At 41.2% G+C, this 19,901-nt stretch overlaps 1 protein-coding gene across 4 annotated transcripts in view; it reads right to left on the bottom strand.

Moving 5' to 3' along the window:
* cttn (cortactin) overlaps nucleotides 1–19,901 on the bottom strand; it is a 58,367-nt gene that overhangs the window by 23,303 nt on the left and 15,163 nt on the right. For 3 of the 4 annotated variants that reach the window (XM_061975195.1, XM_061975198.2, XM_061975196.2), the window contains exons 6-8: nucleotides 18,935–18,989; nucleotides 16,329–16,439; nucleotides 12,389–12,499 (exon numbers count right to left, since the gene is read on the bottom strand). In XM_061975195.1, coding sequence (XP_061831179.1) covers nucleotides 12,389–12,499; nucleotides 16,329–16,439; nucleotides 18,935–18,989 — 277 coding nt within the window. The remainder of the gene's footprint in view (nucleotides 1–12,388; nucleotides 12,500–16,328; nucleotides 16,440–18,934; nucleotides 18,990–19,901) is intronic. The other variant, XM_061975197.1, reaches the window with a different exon arrangement.

The following is a 19,901-nucleotide window of genomic DNA, read 5'->3' as shown; positions in this document are numbered from 1 at the left end:
ATGCCCAGGATGCTTCAATAGCAGCCTTTAGCTCATTTGCATTATTGGGTCTGGTGTCTTTCAGCTTCTTCTTCACAATACCCCACAAATTCTCTATGGGGTTCAGGTCAGGGGAGTTGGCAGGCCAATCGAGGACAGTAATGCCATGGTCAGTACACCAGTTACTGGTGGTTTTGGCACTGTGGGCAGGTGCGAGATCATGCTGGAAAATGAAATCATCATCTCCATAGAGCTTTTCAACAGATGGAAGCATGTAGCCGTATTCCCATGGTCAAGCCACTCCTGAACTCAAGACAACGGAAGAAGCGTCTGACTTGGGCTATGGAAAAGAAGCACTGGACAGTTGCAGAGTGGTCCTGAGTCCTGTTTTCAGACGAAAGCAAGTTTTGTATTTCATTTGGAAGTCAAGGCTGGAGAGGAGCAAAATCCAAGTTGCTTGAAATCCAGTGTGAAGTGAATGGTTTGGGGAGCCATGTCAGCTGCTGGTGTTTCATCAAGTCCAGAGTCAATGCAGCTGTGTACCAAGAGATTTTAGAGCACTACATGCTTCCATCTGTTGAAAAGCTCTATGGAGATGATGATTTCATTTTCCAGCATGATCTGGCACCTGCCCACAGTGCCAAAATCACCAGTAACTGGTGTACTGACCATGGCATTACTGTCCTCGATTGGCCTGCCAACTCCCCTGACCTGAACCCATCCATCCATCCATTTTCTACCGCTTAATCCCTTCGGGGTTGCGGGGGGTGCTGGAGCCTATCTCAGCTACAATCGGGCGGAAGGCAGGGTACACCCTGGACAAGTCGCCACCTCATCGCAGGGCCTGACCTGAACCCCATATAGAAATTGTGGGGTATTGTGGAGAAGAAGCTGAAAGACACCAGACCCAATAATGCAAATGAGCTAAAGGCCGCTATTGAAGCATCCTGGGCATCCATAACACCTCAGCAATGCCACAGGCTGACTGCCTCCATGCCACGCCGCATTGATGCAGTAATCCGCGCAAAAGGATTTCCAACCAAGTACTGAGTGCATTAATTGACATTTTCAAATGTTTGATTTTGTTTTGCTGTTATAAATCTTTTTTTTTTTTTACTTGGTCTGAGGAAATATTCTAATTTTTTGAGACAGGATTTTTGAGTTTTCTTAAGCTGTATGCCATAATCAGCAATATTAAAATAATAAAAGGCTTGCAATATTTCAGTTGATGTGTAATGAATCCAGAATGTATGACATTTTCATGTTTTTAGTTGCATTGCAGAAATTAAAGGACTTTATCACAATATTCTAATTTTCTGAGACAGTCCTGTATACTTATCGCGTGTATATACAATGTTGCAGGTGTTTATAAAGGTTTTTAGAGCGCTATATAGGCAGAATAGAGGAAGTCCCATAGGCTCCATTGTAAGCAGACTTTTAGCGGATCTGATTGGCAGAGCAGCTATTGCAAGTTGTTGTGTTTTCCTAAAATGTCTACCAAATTAGAATTTCAAGCCCTATGAAGAGGAAGAGGCTTACCATCACAAAAAAAGGTGGAACTCCTGGATGCAATGCTAAAGTAACTTGCAATTAGCCTAAGTTAGCATTACTGCATCCATCTTCGGAGGAGGAGGAAGAAGAAAAGGATAACTAAGAATAATTAAGAAAGACGGCAACAGTCATTTAACATGACTGTAAAGAGGGTGTTAAGTTGCTGCAATAAAGCCATTAATTCATTTATCGTCACCAGTACGGCACAGCTACATCCTCAACATTCACCGATGGATACTAGGGATGTCCCAATCCGATATTTGGATCGGATCGGCCGCCGATATTTGCCAAAATATGCGTATCGGCAAGGCATGGGAAAATGCCGATCCAGATCCAGTTTAAAAAAAAACTCCGGTCTGTGTTTTCCAACGCACCGATTTAAATAATACATTCCACTTTTCTGCTGCTCCCTAATTTACGTTCCGCATTTTCCAGCACACCTTCAACACATCCACAGGTCTGTGGATTCTCACGCAGTTGCTTTTAGCTGCTGGTATTACACGACAGGCTCTTCTCACTCTTTCCTGTGTCTCCCTCTCACAGACAGCAAGCGCACCTTCTTACACACGTCACATACTGTCACGACATACGTCACATATGTATACGCCTTCTCCCAGCAGAGACGTAGCAGCATGGCTAACGTTAGCTGTGATGCTAGCGCAGCCGTGCGAGCAACGTTCCCTCTAAGGTGCGCGCCTGTGCAATTGCGCACTGCTCAAGCGTCCTCTGCGCACAGCAATTATATGCCACGCACAAAATCAAATAAAAAATTAAGCGCATAACAATTTTCGACACACGGACACGACAGAGTAAACAGTTTTCGTCATCATTGTTCAAATATTGTAACGTCTGTCGAGACGCTTTGAGGACATGAATTCCATCCATCACTTTACTGAGCAAAACTCTTTATTGTCGGCCATAAACACATCACCAAAACATTGGTAAAAAAAAATGATATCTAGCAAAAGTGGTCATTTTCTGCAGTACAAACCAGACCAAAAGCAACTATCAACAGCAGCCGCTCGCTCTTTCTCACTTGCAGAGTGGTCCAGAGTAAAATAAAATGCACATATGGCACTTAGCCAGTGATGCGTTTACAGCCACACAAAAAGTCGGACAACTCCAACACCACACATAAAGTGTCATTCCAGGTCACTACACTATGATTCATCAATCAAATGTGTGCTTATTCTAGTGTCATCTATAAGGAATCTTAATTTATAATTATTAATCATGAAATGCTGTTAGTATATTAAATAAATACTAATAAAAATATATTTTTTACAAACAGGAAGTTGCAGGAATGTACACATGATCCCCTGCTTACATCTCATTGTGCAACATGTGAATGTTTTAATAGGAACTAAATGCAATGTCTGAAAGGGGTACAAGTTATTTCCAAAGCAGGACCTCCACCCAGACAAACAATACAAGTACACAGTTCATGAAAAACAATATTTTTTGTTATTGTCATTGTAAGTGGGCCTAAACACTTATATTAGAAAATAAGCTCATGGAAATGACTGCTGTCATTTGATTATAATAATAAGAGAATGTTGTCTGTCTATCTGTGTTGGCCCTGCGATGAGGTGGGGACTTGTCCAGGGTGTACACCGCCTTCCGCCCGAATGCAGCTGAGAAAATTGAACTTGTTATTTAGTCAGGTTTGGGACAGGTGTGCTGCTGGTGTAGCCACAGTGTGCACGTCTGATGTTGCTCACATGGGCTCCACTGAATGCTCAGGGAGTTTTTGCGTTTGCTCACACACATGAAAAATTAGAGGGAACATTGCGTGCGAGTGGTAATACGAATGAAGGAAGAATTAATTCATTCCCCCAAAAAACAGCGGGGGTTCATCGTCTGGGGGTGGTTTGGCTTCAAGTGGGAATATGTCGAACAGACAACCATAATTTGTCAAATGTGGAGCAAAAGCGTTGCTATACAAAGTAGCATTACTGCTAATATGTAGCATCATTTGAAAAGTCCCCTGCTAGAGAATGAAGAGCGTTTGAAACTCCGCACGTCAACATCTCCATTCAGTGCCACACGCCCAAACCATCAAAATGCAGAGGCAAACATTTCCAGATCAACACCGTATGAAAAAAATAGTGATTTTTTTAGTTGTGATTTCCTTCTCTGCATGAAAGTTTAAAAGTAGCATATATTAATGCAGTATGAAGAAGAATGTTGTAATGTAGACACATAGAATCATCATACTGCCGTGATTATATGCATCAAGTGTTAATTCAAGGCTAAGGCAAAATATCGAGATATATATTGTGTATCGCGATATGGCCTTAAAATATCGCGATATTAAAAAAAGGCCATACCGCGCAGTCCTAGTTCAATGATGCCATTTTTGTTTGTCATGTATAATTTTGTCTATTTTGTGTTTATCCTTGAATAAACAGGTCAGTTTCTTGTTACCAACCATTGTGTATTATTCAAACTCCCCTAATTCAGCTGGCCAGTTGTTATCAAGAGTACTAAAACCCTTTTCAACATGATTCTGACAACTAAGTAGGCTAAATAACTTTAAACTTTAATACATGCTCGGATAGGCCAGTATCGGCCAGTATCGGTATCGGATCGGAAGTTTGAGTTTGAGTTTGAGTTTGAGTTTATTTCGAACATGCAAGTATACAACATGATACATCACAATCTCCAGTTTCTCTTTTCAACATGTTCGAAAAGGAGTAGGAAGAAGCAAAGCTTATTTAATCCTACCCCTTTTCTTTTACATGACAGTTGCTAAAACTTTTGTTCACTTCCTGTTCTCAATTTATTCACAATATACTCCATAAGTAATCACAATAAAATAAGTAAATAAATAATAATTGGTGAAGTAAGTTACATTTCATATGTTGAGATAAGTAAGATTATTTTGTGAGTGAAAGAATGAAAGAATGGATGAGTTAAATAAATTCAGAATGTTTATCATGGTTCTTCTTCTTTGTACTTTGTAAACACTTTAAGTTTGAAGAGTTTCTTGAAGTGGATCATATTAGTACATTGTTTGATTGCTTTGCTTAATCCATTCCATAATTTAATTCCACATACTGATATACTGAAGGTCTTAAGTGTTGTACGTGCATACAAATGTTTTAAATTACATTTCTCTCTAAGATTATATTTCTCCTCTTTTTTTGAGAAGAATTGTTGTATATTCTTGGGTAGCAGGTTATAGTTTGCTTTGTGTATAATTTTAGCTGTTTGCAAATTCACTATGTCGTAGAATTTCAGAATCTTTGATTCAATAAATAAAGGATTTGTGTGTTCTCTATATCCAACATTATGTATTATTCTAACTGATCTTTTTTGTAACACCGTTAATGAATGAAGTGTACTTTTGTAATTATTTCCCCATATTTCTGCACAATAACTCAGATATGGTAACACTAGTGAGCAGTAGAGAATATGAAGTGATTTTTTGTCTAGAACATGTTTTGCTTTATTCATTATTGACGTGTTTCTTGCTACTTTATGTTGTATATTTTTTACGTGAGATTTCCAGTTCAATTTATCATCAATCATTATACCTAGAAATTTGGTTTCATTTACTCTTTCAATTTCTATTCCGTCTATTTGTATTTGTGTTTGACTTTCTCTTCTACTGTTACCAAATAGCATTATTTTAGTTTTACTGAGATTCAACGATAGTCTGTTTTTGTCAAACCATCTTTTTAATTTGTTAATTTCTTCTGTTATTATTTGTAGTATCTTCTGTGTATTCTCTCCTGAACAAAACGCTGTTGTATCATCCGCAAATAATACTAACTTTAAATCTTTTGTAACTTTACAAATGTCATTTATATATAGATTGAATAATTTAGGTCCTAGTATTGATCCCTGAGGTACACCACAGGATATATTTAGCGTTGTAGAGGTGTGTTCGCCTACCTTCACGTATTGTTTCCTGTTCATTAGATAACTTCTTATCCAGTTTAAGACTAACCCTCTGATGCCATATCGTTCTAGTTTTTTGATTAAAATATTGTGATTAATTGTGTCAAATGCTTTAGTTAGATCCATAAAAACTGCTGCCGCACATTTTTTATTATCTATAGCATTGGTAATTTCTTCTGTAATTTCAATTAAAGCCATCGAAGTTGAAACATTAGCTCTGTATCCATATTGATTTTCTTCGAGTATTCTATTTTTATTTATGAAACTCTCTAATCTGTTATTGAACAGTTTTTCAATGATTTTAGAAAATTGTGGAAGTAAGGAAACAGGTCTATAGTTTGTAAATTGATGTTTGTCGCCAGTCTTGTAAATTGGTGCAACTTTAGCTATTTTCATTTTGTTTGGAAATGTACCTGTTTGAAATGATAGGTTACTAATATACATTAATGGTCCTGAGATCTCTTCAATAACCTTTTTTATCGTTTCCATATCAATTTCATTACAATCAGTTGAAGTCTTGGATTTACATTTTTTCACGATTGTAACTATTTCCTCCTGTGTCACATTACTGAGGAACATGGAGTTGGGATTTCGCTCTATGGTATCATTATAGTCCTCAATTGAAACTGGGTCTGGAATCCTTTCTTCCAATTTTGGTCCAATATTTACAAAATAATTATTGAAGCTTTCAACTACTTCCTTTATGTTGTCATTTTTTTTATTTCCGTCTAAGAAGTATTGAGGGTAGTCCCTCTTAGTGCCATTTTTAATAATGCTATTGAGGATGCCCCATGTTGCTCTCATATTAGTTTTGTTCTTGTCCAATAATTCACTGTAATATTCTTTTCTACATAATCGTAGTATGTATGTTAACTTGTTTTTATACTTTTTGTACTTAATTTCTGCCTCTGTAGTTCTTTGTGCTATAAATTTCCTATATAGTGTATTCTTCTTCTTACAAGCATTTTTTAATCCTTTTGTCATCCATGGTTGATTATTCTTTCTCTGCTTATTACTGAGTTGTATCCATGGACAATGTTTGTTATAAAGTATTATGAACTTGTTTAAGAAATGTTCATATGCTTCATCAACCTCATTTTCATTGTACACATTGTCCCAATCTTGCTTTTGTAGCTCAATTTTGAAAGCAATCATCCTCTTCTCTGTGCACAGTCTTCGAAATGTCCTTTTGTCTTCCATATTCTTCTTGTAGTTTCCATCATATATTGTAAAAACTGGCAGATGATCACTAACATCGGTTATAAGTAGACCACTTGTAGTGTTATTATCAAAATCATTGGTAAAAATATTATCAATAAGCGTGGCACAGTGTCCTGTAATTCTGCTTGGCTTTGTGATTTTAGGATATAAACTGATGCTGTACATTGTATCAATGAAGTCATCAATAGACTTTTGCTTGTTAGGGTTCAATAAGTCAATATTAAAGTCACCACATAGGAAAATTATTCTTTGCCCATTGTCCATGTAAGTAGCCTTGATCCATTCTTCAAATGTTTCTATACTTGACTTAGGTGATCTATATATACAACTGATGAATATGTTTTTGCTTTTTTCCTGACATATTTCAATTGTTATACATTCTAAAATATTATCTATAGCAAATGACATGTTTTTTACCACTTTGTAGTTCAGGTTCTTCATCACGTACACAGCTACTCCTCCTCCATTTTTGTTGTTTCTGTTGATGTAGTTTAGTTCATATCCATCCAGATCAAAATCTATTCCTTTTTTATCATCAATCCATGTTTCCGTGACAGCAATGACTTTGAAGGGTTCGTTGATGTGTTCCAAAAAGTTCTTAATATTGTTGTAGTTTGCATACAAGCTTCTGCTATTAAAATGAATAATTGACAATTTGTTATCACATTTAATGTTGCTGTTATATTGATCATCTGTATAATAAAAACAATTATTACTGAAGTGGGAGAAAAAATTTGTATCTGGATCTATATCATTTTCCAAATCCTGGTTTTTATGATCTTTGTTGCAGAAATTTTTTAGTTCCATGTTTTCTTGTTCAACAATCTTTGATGTTGTTTCAATAATCTCTATAAGTGTAGGTGGATGCAATCCTGAATCTAGGTCCTCTTGTTTAGTCGTTCCTTGGAACATAGTAGTGTTGATGCTGAATTTAGGTGCTTGTTTTCTGTCAGAGTTCATTATCATCGTTGTTGTGGAAGCTGTGTAAACTTTAAAAATTGTCCAGGTCCTTGATGTCTTGGACAGCAAGTACTCTTGCTTCTGGACCTCCATTCAGCTTGATGTAGATTTTACAGTTGGCGCTCCACGTTCCCTGGATTTTTCCCTGCTTTCTCAAGTCGCGTGCTTTCTTGGCAATTCCAGCATTACGTTTTGTGAGATGCTCATTCATGTACACATTTGTTCCCTTCAGCTTCTTTCCCTGTCTCAGCAATGCCATTTTAGATTTTCTGTTTACAAGTTTCACGAGCACGACTGGAGTGGCGTTGTTGTTTCTTCCGTTCAGTGGGATGCATGTTTCGATGGTATTAATGTCAATTTCAATTTCTTTTGATTGCAGAAAGTTGACCACTTGCTGTTCTGCTGAGACCATATCCATTTCATCTGGTTCACCTTCATTATTCACAGCTTTCGCATAGGATCTTGGTTTAATTCGGTGCCCTGTCACGATGATATCATTCATCCGTTTATCCTGATCCATTCCATCTATGATATTCTTCAGCATGTTGTTGTCTTCTTGAAGGATCTTTATTTGTTTGCCCATTTCAGTGGCTTCATTTTTTCTGATGGTTTTGTCAGATTGCAGACTTTCTATACATTGCTGCAGACTTTTCACATCTTGTCTGTGTTCTTCTTTCATTTCTTTCATTTCTTCTTTCCATCCCTCCATCATGTACTTCCATTCTTCTTTCATTTCTTCTTTAAAATCATGGAGTATTTTTTGTATCCATTCTTGCATCCCATCATGTCCTGTGTCCAGCCTCAAATCTTGTTCAGTCTTTCCTCTACCTTTTTTCATCGCGGCAGTCGATGACGTCAGTGCCTCTTATGTCTTAGCGGCAGTTACTTCTTTAGCAACTTGCGGTACTTTTCACTTGTTTTTTCAACAATTTCGTACCTTGCGCCGTTCAGAGATCAATTTTGGGTGTCAGCCTGTCAACTTATATCACTCTGCGACGTCGGAATCACTTTAAAACAGCTGTAAACTCGCCGTAGCTTTCGGTTGCCAGGCAACCGCTTTGAACTGCGGCAAGGCGCCGTTGGCTTGAGGCTAACGGCTCTTCCAACTCGCCTTATTTCAGCGTTTCTGTGCCTCTCAACTGACCAATATCAGATCGAAGATGCCAGGTGACTCTCCTGTGGCTGTGATCACAAATCAGTGGTCAAAATCTTCAGATTTAACAAAAACTCCGGTAGCAGAATCGGAGCCTTTTTCTTTTGCGTCCTTTCTCATTGACAGGAAGTGATGCAAGTGCAAAAACAACATCGGTATCGGCTCGGAAGTGCAAAAATCTGGATCGGGACATCCCTAATGGATACCCATACAGAATGTACGTTAAGATTACATAGGCTAAGAATGTAGAAAATGTTTAAGAAGATAGTTCAATTCAGTTTCAGTTTATTTGGAACGTGCATACGATACAATGTAATGCATCACATATTTCCAGTAGTTTCATTACAGGGCGTCCGAAAAAGAGTACGAAGAAGCAGAGAATATTTAATTCTACCCCTTTCTTTATCATAGCAATTTTATCCCATTTCCTTGTTCTCTGTTTGTAACAGAACAGTGAATAAATAAATAATGAATAAAAATACACCATAGTAAGTAAACAAAAAAAAAGGTTCAAGATCTTCATCATAATTGTTGTTCTTTGTACTATGTGAACACTTGTAGTTTGAACAGTCTCTTAAACTGAATCATATTGGTGCTATATAAATAAACATTGATTGATTGATTGATTGATTTTCCCTTCTACTGTTACCAAATAGCATTATTTTAGTTTTACTGAGATTCAAAGATAGTCTGTTTTTGTCAAACCATCTTTTTAATTTGTTAATTTCTTCTGTTATTATTTGTATTAGCGTCTGTGTGTTCTCTCCTGAACAAAATGCAGTTGTATCTTCTGCAAATAATAACTTTAACTTTAAGTCCTTTGTAACTTTACAAATGTCGTTTGTATAAAGATTGAACAATTTTGGTCCAAGTATTAATCCCTGAGGTACGCCACAAAATATTTTCAGCTCTGTAGAAGTGTGTTCACCTAGCTCTTAACCTGTTGGTTAAGTAGCTTTTTACCCAGTTCAAGACCAACCATCTGATTCCATATCTGTCTAATTTAATGATGCTATGATTCATTGTGTCAAATGCTTTTGTTAAATCCATAAACACTGCAGCAGCATATTTTTTTCTATCTATTGCATTGGTGATCTCTTCCGTTATTTCGATTAATGCCATTGATGTTGAGATGTTGGCTCTGTGTCCATGTTGGTTGTCTGTGAGTGTTTCATTTTTATTAATTAATTTTTTCAAACTGTTATTAAACAGTTTTTCAATCACCAGTACAGAAACAGGTCTGTAGTTTGTAAACTGGTGTTTGTCTCCAGTCTTATAACTTGGTACGACTTTTGCGATGTTCATTTTATCTGGGAATTTGCCTGTTTGAAATGATAGGTTGCTGATATATGTTAAAAGGTTCTGAAATCTCTTCAGTAACCTTTTTTATCGTTTCCATATCAATTCCGTGACAATCAGTTGAGGTCTTGGATTTAAATGTTTTCCACAATATTGATTATTTCCTCTTTGGTCACTCCTTCGAGAAACATAAGAGTTGTGATTTCTGTCTGTAGTGTCAGTCAAGTCCTCAACTGACTCGGGATCTGGAATCTTTTCCTCCAGATTTCGTCCAATGTTCACAAAGTATTTATTGAAGTTTTCAACTACTTTGTTCATATTGTCATTTTTTACATTTCCATCTGAGAAGTATTTAGTATAATCTTTCTTGGCACCATTTTTAATAATGCTATTTAGGATGCCCCATGTTACTCTCATATTTTTTTTGTTCTGGTCCAATAATTGACTGAAATATTATTTCCTTCGTGTTCGTAGTATGCCAGTTAGCTTGTTCTTATACGCGTTGTACTTGTTTTCTGCCTCTGTAGATCTCTGTGTTATAAATGTTCTATATAATGTATTCTTCTTGTTGCAAGCATTTTTCAGTCCTTTTGTCATCCATGGCTGATTATTTTTCTATTGCTTCTTACTAAGTTGTTTCAATGGACAGTGTTTGTCATAAAGCATCTCGAAGGTATTAAAAAAAAAATACCATATGCAGAGACAAGCGGTAGATGGATGGATCATCTACATAATTTTCACTGTATACATTGTCCCAACTTTGTATACTCGTAAGTGTGACAAAGGTTAGTAATAGTGTGGGAAATGTTTGTAAGAGCCGGGTTTATAAAGCCTAAAATGTATGCAAATTATAAAATACATATAATTCCTACTTAGCGTGCACTCACTTACCACGAATGGGTCTGGAACTTAACTACTGCGATAATAATCGAGGGAACACTATTTGTGAACTGCAGTTGCCCAAGCAAGCAGTAAAACATTTGTCAGTATGTCAGACAAGCAGCTACAGGTAGAGCGATACACTGTGCTATGCTGCGTTTTTAGAGTCCAGACAGACATGTCTGGACAGACCACACTGCAATTCATTCTCAGATTTTAGACACGTACATACCTACATAGAATGTATCTACATGTTATGTATCTACATATTTTGTATCTACATATTTTGTATCTACATATTTAGCACAACAGAGGAGCTGTTAACTTATGAGTGTGTGTGTTTGCGACAATGTCAACCTGTTGGCTGAGTGATGTCAGTGAGTGAGTGGGCGAGTACAGAGAAAAAGGAGCGCTCACAGTAAAGTGATGAATGGGTCCGGTTGAGCCCAGCAAAACTAATAACAAAGCAACCAGATTGTCACAAATCGGCGGCCTCGAATTCTGACCGGAAAGCGGATCTTAGCAGACCCATTGCCAGGTAAAGTGAACTGAAGGGAATGTCTCCCCTGCACTCCTCCACTACGGTCTGCACCGGAGCGAACAGCAGGACAGGTGTAATAACTACATTATTACATGTCACTCTTTATAACTCCTCGTGCAGATCTGAATACTTATGGTAAATGGGTTATACTTGTATAGCGCTTTTCTACCTTCAAGGTACTCAAAGCGCTTTGACACTATTTCCACATTCACCCATTCACACACTGATGGCGGGAGCTGCCATGCAAGGCCCTAACCACGACCCATCAGGAGCAAGGGTGAAGTGTCTTGCTCAAGGACACAACAGACGTGACGAGGTTGGTAGAAGTTGGGGATTGAACCAGGAACCCTCAGGTTGCTGGCACGGCCACTCTCCCAACTGCGCCACGCCGTCCCTTATCATTTAAATGTTTACCTAAGTTTGAAGCAAAGGTGGTAATACTAATCGCCACATTTTGGCAAGGCGTGTTTTAATGCAACACTTGTTTAAAGCGTCATCTTTACTGTTAGTTTTGAAGACCAAATACCTCCACATTGTACTTCATTCAGTTTTTGGCCATTTTTCCCCACCACGATGTTATTGCTTGTATGCACTTTGTGTGTGCGTTTTGACACACTCAACATCATGCGCCTTGGCTCTGTAGTCACCACCACACAGCGGCACTTAGATGAAAGAACGGTACCGGTACTTTTCAAAGGCAGTATAGTACTGATTTCAATCAATTAGTATCACGGTACTTTATTAATACCGGTAAACCGAACAACCCTAGATGACAGTCAAAAAACAGCTTCAGTATGTAGCAGGCATTGTTGCTAGTTTACAGGACCGTCCACTGAATGCACACAAACCAAGAGTTTTAAAGTATTAACTGTCACCTTGTTAAGATCTAAGCAACTGACCTTTTTGAGACTCGTGCCTCTCAGTTTTGCCCTGGTACTCGAAGCCCACAGCGCTCTTATCCACTTTGTCAGTCTCCACGCCAAACTTCCCTCCAAAACCCTTGGCATAATCTGACGATGACCACAGCAAATGAAAGAGCACAACAATTAATAACAAAGTAAAGGTACTTCAGGAACACATTTTAAATCAGAAAACATCGGGTGGCTCAGCTGCTAGAGTGGTGATCTAGAAACTTCATATTCCTGATACAAATGCAGCTTCTGCCATCCTATTTGCCACCGCTGTTGTGTCCTTGGGCACACCTTGCTTCCATTGCCACCCACACTGGTTTGGGGGACTAAAGATGGAAATGAGCAAATATACTATAATCTGACTGATTCACTGTCTGTCCATCAGATTGTTAAATAGTGTGCACTGTCCTGAATAATTCAATAAAATAAAGTAATTTTGGCGGACCAGATGAACTTTAATGTAGATCAGAAGTTCATGTGCAGCAGTTTCTTCCAACCATTATTTACATTTCAAAACCCTGTGTCATTAAAATAATTTGGCTCAAATTTCCATTTTCTCTCAACTGTCCATCCATCCATCTTCTTCCGCTTATCCGAGGTCGGGTCGCGGGGGCAGCAACCTAAGCAGGGAAGCCCAGACTTCCCTCTCCCCAGCCACTTCGTCCAGCTCTTCCTGTGGAACCCCGAGGCGTTCCCAGGCCAGCCGGGAGACATAGTCTTCCCAACGTGTCCTGGGTCTTCCCCGCGGCCTCATACCGGTCGGACGTGCCCTAAACACCTCCCTAGGGAGGCGTTCGGGTGACATCCTGACCAGATGCCCGAACCACCTCATCTGGCTCCTCTCGATGTGGAGGAGCAGCGGCTTTACTTTGAGCTCCCCCCGAATGGCAGAGCTTCTCACCCTATCTCTAAGGGAGAGCCCCGCCACCCGGTGGAGGAAATTCATTTCGGCCGCTTGTACCCGTGATCTTGTCCTTTCGGTCATAACCCAAAGCTCATGACCATAGGTGAGGATGGGAACGTAGATCGACCGGTAAATTGAGAGCTTTGCCTTCCGGCTCAGCTCCTTCTTCACCACAACGGATCGATACAGCGTCCGCATTACTGAAGACGCCGCACCGATCCGCCTGTCGATCTCACGATCCACTCTTCCCTCACTCGTGAACAAGACTCCGAGGTACTTGAACTCCTCCACTTGGGGCAAGATCTCCTCCCCAACCCGGAGATGGCACTCCACCCTTTTCCGGGCGAGAACCATGGACTCGGACTTGGAGGTGCTGATTCTCATCCCAGTCGCTTCACACTCGGCTGCGAACCAATCCAGTGAGAGCTGAAGATCCTGGCCAGATGAAGCCATCAGGACCACATCATCTGCAAAAAGCAGAGACCTAATCCTGCAGCCACCAAACCAGATCCCCTCAACGCCTTGACTGCGCCTAGAAATTCTGTCCATAAAAGTTATGAACAGAATCGGTGACAAAGGGCAGCCTTGGCGGAGTTCAACCCTCACTGGAAAAGTGTCCGACTTACTGCCGGCAATGCGGACCAAGCTCTGGCACCGAGCATACAGGGAGCGGACCGCCACAATCAGACAGTCCGTTACCCCATACTCTCTGAGCACTCCCCACAGGACTTCCCGAGGGACACGGTCGAATGCCTTCTCTAAGTCCACAAAACACATGTAGACTGGTTGGGCAAACTCCCATGCACCCTCAAGGACCCTGCCGAGAGTATAGAGCTGGTCCACAGTTCCACGACCAGGACGAAAACCACACTGTTCCTCCTGAATCCGAGGTTCGACTATCCGGCGTAGCCTCCTCTCCAGTACACCTGAATAGGCCTTACCGGGAAGGCTGAGGAGTGTGATCCCACGATAGTTAGAACACACCCTCCGGTTCCCCTTCTTAAAGAGAGGAACCACCACCCCGGTCTGCCAATCCAGAGGTACCGCCCCCGATGTCCACGCGATGCTGCAGAGTCTTGTAAACCAAGACATCCCCACAGCATCCAGAGCCTTAAGGAACTCCGGGCGGATCTCATCTACCCCTGGGGCCTTGCCACCGAGGAGCTTTTTAACTACCTCAGCAACCTCATCCCCAGAAATAGGAGAGCCCACCACAGACTCCCCAGGCACTGCTTCCTCATAGGAAGACGTGTTGGTGGGATTGAGGAGGTCTTCGAAGTATTCCCTCCACCGATCCACAACATCCGCAGTCGAGGTCAGCAGAACACCATCCCCGCCATACACGGTGTTGATAGTGCACTGCTTCCCCTTCCTGAGGCGGCGGATGGTGGTCCAGAATTGCTTCGAAGCCGTCCGGAAGTCGTTTTCCACGGCTTCCCCGAACTCCTCCCATGTCCGAGTTTTTGCCTCTGCGACCGCTGAAGCCGCACACCGCTTGGCCTGTCGGTACCTGTCCGCTGCCTCAGGAGTCCTATGAGCCAAAAGAACCCGATAGGACTCCTTCTTCAGCTTGACGGCATCCCTCACCGCCGGTGTCCACCAACGGGTTCTAGGATTACCGCCACGACAAGCACCAACTACCTTGCGGCCACAGCTCCAATCAGCCGCCTCGACAATAGAGGCGCGGAACATGGTCCATTCGGACTCAATGTCCAGCACCTCCCTCGTGACATGTTCAAAGTTCTTCCGGAGGTGGGAATTGAAACTCTCTCTGACAGGAGACTCTGCCAGACGTTCCCAGCAAACCCTCACAATGCGTTTGGGCCTGCCAGGTCTGTCCGACATCCTCCCCCACCATCGCAGCCAACTCACCACCAGGTGGTGATCGGTAGAAAGCTCCGCCCCTCTCTTCACCCGAGTGTCCAAAACATGAGGCCGCAAATCCGATGACACAACTACAAAGTCGATCATGGAACTGCGGCCTAGGGTGTCCTGGTGCCAAGTGCACATATGGACACCCTTATGTTTGAACATGGTGTTCGTTATGGACAATCTGTGACGGGCACAAAAGTCCAATAACAAAACACCGCTCGGGTTCAGATCCGGGCAGCCATTCTTCCCAATCACGCCTCTCCAGGTTTCACTGTCGCTGCCAACATGAGCATTGAAGTCCCCCAGTAGAACGAGGGAATCACCCGGGGGAGCACTCTCAAGTACTCCCTCGAGTGAATCCAAAAAGGGTGGGTACTCTGAGCTGCGGTTTGGCGCGTAAGCGCAAACCACAGTCAGGACCCGTTCCCCCACCCTAAGGCGGAGGGAAGCTACCCTCTCGTCCACCGGGTTGGACTCCAATGTACAGGCTCTGAGCCGGGGGGGAAACAAGAATTGCCACCCCAGCCCGTCGCCTCTCACTGCCGGCAACGCCAGAGTGGAAGAGAGTCCAGCCCCTCTCGAGAGAACTGGTTCCAGAGCCCTTGCTGTGCGTCAAAGTGAGTCCGACTATATCTAGCCGGAACTTCTCCACCTCGCGCACTAGCTCAGGCTCCTTCCCCCCCAGCGAGGTGACGTTCCACGTCCCAAGAGCTAGCTTCTGTAGCCGAGGATTGGACCGCCAAGTGCCCTGCCTTCGGCTGCCGCCCAGCTCACATCGCACCCGACCTCTATGACCCCTGCTATGGGTGGTGAGTCCATTGGAGGGGGGACCCACGTTGCCTCTTCGGGCTGTGCCCGGCCGGGCCCCATGGGGATTTTCTTTTCTTTTTTTCTCTCAACTGGATTGTTTTATTTGAAAGTCAGTCCGTAAAATATAAATTAAGTTGTAAGAAACACTACCCAAAAATTATTTGACACTATAAGGCCATCAAATGTCCAAAGTTATAATTCAAATAGGAAAAAAACAAAATGGCAAAAGAATGAAAATAAAACAACCTGATAATGCACAGAGCTCTCTCGACTAAATTTGGTTGTATTTCTTCATGTCTTTCGTGGTTAATTTGAATACAAAGAAGGAAATATTTGACCAACCTTTCTGGGACTCGTGTTTCTCAGTTTTGCCTTGGTAATCGAAGCCCACCGCACTCCGGTCGACACGATCAGCCTGAACACCATATTTCCCCCCAAACCCAGTGTTGTAGTCTACAGAGCAAAGCATGGGGGCAAAAGTCAGCCGATAAATGAAGTAGCATAACAGTTACTATACGAGTCTTTGTGTTCTAGTCATAAACAAGCATATGATGTATACGCTTATCGTTGGCTGTTCTTTTTCCAGCATGAAATTTTTATACAATGCAAATCTTGCAAAACATTTTTTAAAGGACTGTATGCACAAATTTGAATTTAGACAACTCATTTGATTTTCTTGTCATGAACCCAGCCTCTTAAACAGAGTCCACAATTGTTCAATAGGGTTGAGGTCAGGGCTTTATAAAAAAAAGGCCAATCCAGAAACTTAATTGTCATCTTATTTTATCTACTCCAAAACCGGTTTTGATGCGTCTGTGTATTTCAGATCATTGTCCTGCTGGAACACACAATTGTTACATCATATCCATCTGATTTGAGGTAAACTCCTTCATGATTGTATCCACTGCATTACTGGCAGCAAAGTAGCCCCAGAGTGTGATGCTATCACAACCATTTTTGACTGTTAGGATAGGATAACTAATAGTGATTTGTATTTCGATTTTTATTTTTAGGTATAGGTCCTGAGTTCAATCTCGGGCTCGGGATCTTTCTGTGTGGAGTTTGCATGTTCTCCCCGTGACTGCGTGGGTTTCCTCCGGGTACTCCGGCTTCATCCCACCTCCAAAGACATGCACCTAGGGATAGGTTGATTGGCAACACTAAATTGGCCCTAGTGTGTGAATGTTGTCTGTCTATCTGTGTTGGCCCTGCGATGAGGTGGCGACTTGTCCAGGGTGTACTCCGCCTTCCGCCCCAATGCAGCTGAGATAGGCTCTAGCGCTCCCCGCGAACTCGAAAGGGACAAGCGGTAGAAAATGGATGGATGGTATTTAAATCTGGATCTGAGTATGTTCCAATAAATGAGTTCACCTAAAAATGTGGTATTCCATTCTATTACAAATAAAGCCAGTGTCAGATCTATAGTAAATATCCATAGTAAATATCGGAAAAAACAGCTGAAATTTTACTTTTTTTGTCTCATATTCATATTTTGATGTCAGATCCAACACGTCTTTAACTTTTATTTAAAGTTACTTTTATTGAACCAGCAAATGTTTGGTTCATTAAAAATGATAAAGGCATTTCTCAGAAAATAAACCGAATTAGATAAGGCTGCATCATTGAGGAAAACATATTTTTCAACTTTTATTTATATTTGAAAAAAAAAATTGGTCATAATTTGCCTAGGGCAGTGTTCTTCAACCTTTTTTGAGCCAAGGCACATTTTTTTCATAAAAAAAATACGAAGGCACACCACCAGCAGAAAAGGTTAAACAATGAAACTCCACCAGGTTGTCGTGCCTTATTTTGAGTTTGTTGTTTCCTGTGTGTTGTGCTTTAGTTCTTGTCTTGCGCTGTTATTTTGGTGACCCTTCCTGTTTTGTTGGTGTTCTCCTGTAGCAGCTTCACGCCTTCCTTTGAGTGCTATTGCCCGCACCTGCTTTGTTTTCGCAATCAAGACTCTTTAAGTTGTGCGTACGCTATCCTTCTATGTGGGGACATTGTTGATTGTCATGTCATGTACGGGATGTGCTTTGTGGACGTCCTCTTTGCTCCACACGCTGTAAGTTTTTGCTGTCGTCCAGCATTCTGTGTTTGTTGACTTTGTAGCCAGTTCAGTTTTACTTTTGTTTTACATAGCCATTCCTATGCTTCAGTGCCTTTTCCTAGCGGGACTTGCCTTGTTATTTTTTGGTTTAAGCGTTACATACCTTTTTACCTGCACACTGTCTCCCGCTGTGCTCTGCATATTGGGATCACGACAAACCATCCTCGACGCGTTCCGACTTCTACAAAGCAATGAACTACCTGCTGCCACCTACTGGTATGGAGTATTACAAGATTACCCTGCCAAGCTCTACACAGCACAGGCACTAGACAACTGCACATTATTATGATTATTGATTTGCAAAAAATATTTTTTGGACCAATTAGGTGAAGTTGCATAATTTCCCACGACACAGCAGACAATATCTCACGGCACACTAGTGTGCCGCGGCACAGTGGTTGAAAATCACTGGCCGAGGGTATGAACAATTTGGGGCTGGACTGAATATCTAATCCAACTACTGTCTGCATGTTTTTCTTTAAGGTTAAAATAAAACATGAAACAGCTCCGTAGGCTTGGTGGAATTGAAAACATGCAGTATAAATGTCAAATATGACATAACACATACTGTGCTTACATTTCCATGTGCCAAAATGATGCCAACATAAAGAACACGCAGGAAACAATGGTGGCAGAGTTGTAAAAAATGATTGCTGTAGACAGCTGGTGTAGTTTTAACCAAGTCTAATAAACTCATAATAAGTGCAAATACTTATCCAGAATTACTCTGACAAATGTGACAACGAAAATAAGGAAGGCAGCATGCCCCAAATAACGCGACAAGTTGCAAACTCTAATTTGTGGCTAAAGCTTAAACGAACAACATGTTAAACATCACCTTTCTGTGAAGCATGTTTCTCGGTTTTCCCAGCATACTCAAAGCCGACAGCAGACTACGATGAAAGCAGAAAAGTGATGACAGTAATTAGAAAAAATACTTCAACTGAAGTATATTCAATTTCAGTGAAAATGCATATTAAGGAAAAGTGTAGTAATTAGGTCTGGCTGATTTGTATGATTCAAAAATGTATGTTCCTTAAATCCCGCACAATGATGTGAAAATGGCAGATAAGCACGTTTATAGACCAAATAATGTTTTGTTTCATAACAAAGTGTCATTTAACTAAAACTGCTACAAATAAAACAGGGTAGATGTAAATCACAGTTTAACACTAAGTCAATCACACATCCGTGAAATGACTACCCTCATTAAACAAGAGTTTTGCAAGTAACAGGAATACACAATTTCCCTCTCATTCTTTCTGGCTGATTAAAGTTAAAGTTAAAGAACCACTGATAGTCACACACACACGCTAAGTGTGGTTAAATTACGGTGAAATTACGGTGAAATTACTCTCTACATTTGACCCATCCCCTTGTTCCACCCCCTGGGAGGTGAGGGGAGCAGTGAGCAGCAGCAGTGGCTGCGCTCAGGAATCATTTTGGTGGTTTGGTGATTACTGGTTTGTCTTGCATCAAATAATGTATGACCGCCACCATGTTGCAGCTCACAGTTGTCCATCAATCAATCAATGTTTATTTATATAGCCCTAAATCACAAGTGTCTCAAAGGGCTGCACAAGCCACAACGACATCCTCGGTACAAAGCCCACATAAGGGCAAGGAAAAACTCACCCCAGTGGGACGTCGATGTGAATGACTATGAGAAACCTTGGAGAGGACCGCATATGTGGGTAACCCCCCCCCCCCCTCTAGGGGAGACCGAAAGCAATGAATGTCGAGTGGGTCTGACATAATATTGTGAGAGTCCAGTCCATAGTGGATCCAACATAATAGTAAGAGTC

This window comes from Nerophis lumbriciformis, linkage group LG15 (genome assembly GCF_033978685.3).
Source record: "Nerophis lumbriciformis linkage group LG15, RoL_Nlum_v2.1, whole genome shotgun sequence".
In the NCBI taxonomy this organism is placed as follows: Eukaryota; Metazoa; Chordata; class Actinopteri; order Syngnathiformes; family Syngnathidae; genus Nerophis; species Nerophis lumbriciformis.
This window is presented reverse-complemented; position numbering and strand designations above follow the sequence as displayed.